The sequence below is a fragment of the Pavona decussata genome, unplaced genomic scaffold (assembly GCF_977016875.1).
Source record: "Pavona decussata unplaced genomic scaffold, jaPavDecu1.1 SCAFFOLD_602, whole genome shotgun sequence".
Lineage (NCBI taxonomy): Eukaryota > Metazoa > Cnidaria > Anthozoa > Scleractinia > Agariciidae > Pavona > Pavona decussata.
In genome coordinates this window covers 2,910,676-2,916,625 of record NW_028145860.1, presented here as the reverse complement: position 1 = coordinate 2,916,625, position 5,950 = coordinate 2,910,676, and the positions used below count along the sequence as shown (strand labels likewise).

Here is a 5,950-nt window from a genome sequence, read left to right as displayed (position 1 = left end):
GTCTGCAACGTAGGCGTTTTCGGGTGGCGCGTGAGAGCCAGAATCTCGGTTAGTCTAGCCGCCATGTTGGAAATTTTCAAAATCCTCCCCTGCTTTTAACATCCAAGATGGCGGCTATAGCGCTCGACCAAAATACTACGCTTGCATTGCAGATTAGAAAAATACCGGAGTGAATTGTTTGTTTACAAGGAGTAGGCCGTAGTGGTACACTCACACTTACCTCGTTTGATATATATATCTTCAGATATGTACATCGGATTGACTTCATACTTGCAGTTCTTGCAAGGCATATTCATCGCGTGAAAACTGGACACCACTTTAGCAAATAGTCACCAGTCTCACTCATCACTTCCTCAAAACGTTGTGACAGAAGAAGATGAAATAAGATTGCGGTGTTTAGCCTAAAATGAACTTATTATCAAGACGGATTTTGCAAAGGATATGTTCCTTTCAACAGATAATTTTCCTCAGATCGCAGTCATCGACTACCAGGCAAGAATTCGGTCGACAATTTGAAGAAATCGCCGCTCAGAGTTTGCGAAAGTTCTCGTTTGATGTGAGCGTTTGTGGTGGGCCAAAAGACAGAGGCATTGATTTTAGAGGCGTTTGGCTTTTGAAGTCGTCGTCTGTGCCCGTAATAGGCCAATGCAAAAGGTATAAAAAGCGCTTAGGTCCAAGGCATGTGCGAGAATTGGAGGGTACTTTGACCCATGAGGTCAAAGGTACCTTGGGGATCATCGTTACAGAGTCTGGGTAAGTACTTTATGTTGTATGTACCGAAAAGTTATCAACACTTTAGAGGGGGTGTTTACATGTGAAAACTTACACTGGTGTGACTTTCACACCGGTATGACATTGTGATTTCATATCCTGTTTACATGAAGGGACACTTCATGCTGGCTGACGTGTGTTTAAATAAGCTACTCGTCCCTGACTCCAGGGAGAGTGATTACATGCTGGGACGAACAGTCGTACCGCCTTTACATGGCATTGGAATAAGTTTTCATACCGAAATGAAAATCTTGCCCTGGTACAGTTACCTGGGTGAACTTGCACCGGCATGACTCGCTCCAGTATGTGATTTTGTGCTGGTACCATGTAAATGAATAATACATGTAGCTTTATTTCTATAGCGCTCATATCCTGAGCTCATGGTGCTTAGAGAATGACAAATTATAGGGAACCAGAGTGAACTCGTACCAGAATGAAAGTTGCGCCGGAATCATGTAAACACCCTCTAAGGAACAACTTTTATGTCACAGTTTTGACAGCATAAGGGGGGAAGGGGAGGGTAAGATGTTTTTTTTTTCACATCCATACCCAGTTGATAGGGAAGGAGGTGGGGAAGGCCTCAAGAGGTGAGGGCATAATCACACACAGTCAGTGCTACTTATGTGGGCAGAGCTAACATCCTGGTTACCGTAGCGTATCAAAAGTAACCAAGAGTTCTTTACGAGATCGTGCTTATGAAGTTGTCATGTAGGTTTTTCAATACGAAGACAAGTGTACTTGTTGTAAAGTTGGACAAATCAATTAAACAAATCAAATTAATACAGTCTCTAAAGTTTACAATATAGTCAACTGAAAGGTTACCCCCAACATTGTCCTTAATGATTCAGTAGTATAAAATTACCTTTTACTAACCAAGTTCGAGGTCTGTACTGTAAGTTACAGACCAAGTTTTTCACTGCTGATTTATGTGCGCGGGCTATAAATCAGTGGGGAAAAAGAAGATCCGTAACTTACTACATGGGCTGAGAAAACGAAGTTAGTAGGTTATTTATTGTATCTCTGAGGTTAATTGGGCACGCAGGTAAGGAAACTAGTTCGCCATACAGTGAAATACGACCTGCAAAATTGACCAATCACATCACACGTACTAACTGAGAGATATAATAATGGAGCATAAAATCCCTCCCTAGATGTTAAGAGTCACATTGTATTCCTGATATTTTACTTAGGTACACCAAGGATGCTTATGAAGTGTTTATGGGCTCTCCATATCCTGTTGTCCTTACAACACTGATTGGCTATAGTGATGATCTTCTTCATTGGTATTCTACTGAAAGGAACGATGAACAATCTGTTGGAAAATGTCCAGGTAGTACGGAAAGTGATCTATTGTATGCAGCACAATGTAAATCAACTGACAAACCTATTCTGTGGGACTCTGAAGTTGTGGATGATTTTTACAGCAATTTTCCTGAAAGCAGCTACAACAAGGAAGCTTTAGTAAATGACAATCATCAATATTTAGTGTGCAATGACAAAAAAGGGAATGTCACTCACCACAATCTTTACCAGGAGAATAACAACCATGACAACAAGGTTGAATTAAACATTGGAAAAAATTCTGATGGCCATGATTCCCTGGGAATTAGTGCGATGGACAACAGATCTCATACAAATAGTTTTACAGACATTGGTGATGATGCAGAGCAGTTTATACATTCCGACATTGCTGAAATAGGAAGAGGAGTATTTACCATGTTTGAGCTAAATCCTACAGCACGGAAACTCTTGCCAAATTTGGTTGTTGGTATGAAGTACAGAAGCCACAATTCAAAAGATCCTGATATTTTTATTAATGAAGATGACTCATTTGTCAGTGTGACCGAGTAAATAATTTGAGCAATCCACTGTACGGAAAATGATGGCGGCTTTACATTTTACTATAATACCTTGTAAACTAAACACAACCAACAGGCACAAAGAAAGCCATTTTTTTTTAGTGAAATTCCCCCCTGTACTAACATCATCGTGTATTAGAAGTTTTCTGTGCGTTTAAATTGGTTTTATGTTATTAGGTTCTACTGTATTAGAAAGCATGGAAAAAATAGCAGAAATTCCTGGTAGAAATTAGAACACAAAGATTATGCTTGCTACCAGAGAAGAATACAGAAGTAAAGGCACAAGATGGATATTGGTTTTGGTGGATTATGAAAAAATGTATCAACCTCTTTATTTTTTCCAGAGATAACCCTGTGTTATTTTGAAAAATGATAATTATAAAAAAGAATTCTTCAAGGAGATGACTGTAACAGTGTTTAAGACTAGCAACAATCCAGAAGTTAGTAATGCTACTTCTTGGTATGGCTGTACTCCTCAGAAGGTTCCTTGGGATCAGCCACTTAACTTCTTGCAACCAGACTCAACGGACTAAAATTTCCAGTGACACTGTATTATATAGAATTAATGATAATGATGATGATGATAGCTGAGTTTAATCGTTTGTCTCACGATTGAGTCACATAGATGTGGATCGTGACGTTTCGACCGCTATACTGCTGGTCTTCATCAGGCAACAGTGTCAACTGACACTGCCCCTTTAACACATCTCAAACCACGATGACGAACACCTTTCAATAAATTATGATGATTTTGATCATAACAATGGTAAATGACCATGATAATGATAACAACACAGTGAAGTTCCCAAAACTACAATTCCCCAAGAGTGACAATCTCAAACATAGCCTGACTCCACCAAGATGTGCAAGTGAGTAAATATTATAGTCTACTAAGGATGTAGAAGCTAGACTGTTTTAAATTTCATTGAAAAAAAAGAGCACCTTTAGTTATGGCTGGATCTCATTTTGCTATAAAGTAGAAAACGTTTTTCACATTTGTCGCTGAGTCTTCAATTAACATAGATTGGCCCTAATATTTTGTATGACCTTTGTTGCTTTGTGGGGAACTTCACAGGAGTCAAATGATGATGATGATGATGATGATGAGGCTCACAGGGAGCATTCAACCTATGAGAGCAGATGTCATTTGCAGCTGTTTCTTTTCTGGTTGAATGAGTTGCAAAAGACATCTGCTGTCACACTGACAGGCTAATGGTGATGATGATGATAATGATGATGATCATCATCATCATCACTGCAATAACAAAAAGAATTGTATGCATACATGTATAATATTATATAAATATCAGATTAGTAGCATGACATGTCATACTACTTTTTAAAACTAAAAAAAGGATTAAACAGGTTAATGTTTTAAATTAAATTTTTTGAAATTTAGATCAGAACAGATAATTTATTTAACTCAACTCAACTTTGCAGAGGATACAGATTAGAAACAAACATAATATTACACAAAAAATATAATTATTTAATTATAAACAAAAAAAAAAAAAAAAACAACAAAAATAATATAGCATCTACATAGGGAGTGAGTTGGGATCATCCAAATAGCAGATTAGGCTTATCTGGTGGATGGTACCCATATGTGTTCATATATTTGTGCCATCTGTTAGTCCCGGACATCAAAATCCCCTTTGAGCGAATGTGGTTTGTCCAAACTTGAGGAACACTTAACATTTTCCCTGTTATGGTAATCTCCCTCAGGAAAGATATGTTTCCTTCAAGTTAAAGATGACTTTTGAAACAGCTTATATTAAAATTTATATAAAAACATCTTAATGGAAAGGAAGACTTTCTCATCTTGCATGACACTTCCTTTAATTAATGTTTAATCATTTTCATGACTTCCCCTTTCAGTTCTGAAAAGAGCGTTTTTTTTATGGCAGCAATGCTGAAGGTACAGAACAACAAAGATTTGAATAAAAACAAAATTTATTTCCTGACCTCAAGGAAAATTGTTTCATTGTTTTGTATCTCAAGTATGGCTGCCATGAAAACCCTCTATAAACCTGCCATATTTCAATTGCAAACAGACAATTTATTGTACTTAGAAATAAAGAAAGACTTTGAATTATATTACTTATCCTTGACAAAACAACAAATACATCTTGAGTTGAGAGATATTTTAATCGGTGTTCTAACACCAGAATGCCCCTTACTAAATTACCTGTTACTTATAGGAAAAATTTATTTATGGGGGTGTAGAAGAAATAACGAACTTCCGAATATAGGTGGTTACAAATTTAAAGTATCGTTAAAGTATGACACAGAGAAATTTATTTGTACAAAAAATAATACATTAGACATATTTAAAAAGAAATGGACAATACTTAGACCTATTTAATATATATATGACTTGTACGGGTGTGACTTTGAATTTTTTGTGACTGAGTGCATGAGAGCATGAGATGAGTGAGTGAGTGTTGTGAATAGTGTGTTAGCGGGCCAGCGAGTGAGTAAGCTAATTGTAATATTGTACAAAGTGTAAGTGCGTAAGTATTGTCTAGTTTATTATTGTATGTAACTGTGTGTTTTCTTGCAAATAAAAAAAAAATAAAAAAATAAAACGTTTTGGGCAAAAGGAAGAAGTACTTTGTACCTGTTCAAGGGGAGGAAGTGTGTTGCCCCAGACAATTTTAAAAATATCCATGCATACCTCTGCCATGAAGATCGCATTGGAAATTCTGTGAAGGGGGTAAAGGTGGAGGTGGGGGGGGGGGGGGGGGCAAGAGCCAAAGTTTTTAAGAGAAAATATGAAGCCTTGTTGGAATTTCCAGTGGGGTGGGGGTGGAGAGGCCAATCCGAAAAAAAACAAACAAACTTTGAACAAACAGTGGGAGGGGCATGGATATTTTCTGGAACATCAAGGGAGGAGAATTGATGCTATTCTGGGAATCAGAATACTGTTGATTGAATATGGCCTATATTTTAAGCACAATATAGGAAACAAAACAAAAGTCTTTTTCCTTGTTAGCCGGAATCTCCCACATGAACGTAATCTTCCTCCAGTCAGATAATTCCATGGGATAATTTCAGCGTTAAAACGTTCATTTGAGGAAACTGTTATCGTCTAGTCTGAGAACGTTTATTATGGGAAAGTCCCTTCTTAGAAAAATACCGAAAAGAAATTATGACATTGAAGGAAGAATTAATTGATAAAGTTATTAAAAATATCTGATTTTCTCAAAGAAAGTGATAAAATATGTAAGCAAACCTAAGCTTCCGGATGTAGATCTCCTTCCCCCGCCTCCCCCGCAGATTTCTTTGTTCTTGGACAGAACTTGCGGTCAGCGGCTCTC

The 5,950-nt window shown here is 37.3% G+C and overlaps 1 protein-coding gene across 1 annotated transcript; it reads left to right on the top strand.

Annotated features, from left to right (window-relative positions):
* Positions 1-349: 349 nt before the first annotated feature.
* LOC146449389 (uncharacterized) lies at positions 350-3,029 on the top strand. The gene is made up of 2 exons (XM_085101263.1): positions 350-753; positions 1,962-3,029. Exons 1-2 carry the CDS (start codon positions 407-409, stop codon positions 2,620-2,622), a joined length of 1,008 nt encoding a protein of 335 aa, XP_084957389.1. The 5' UTR covers positions 350-406; the 3' UTR covers positions 2,623-3,029.
* The last annotated feature ends 2,921 nt before the right edge of the window (positions 3,030-5,950 follow it).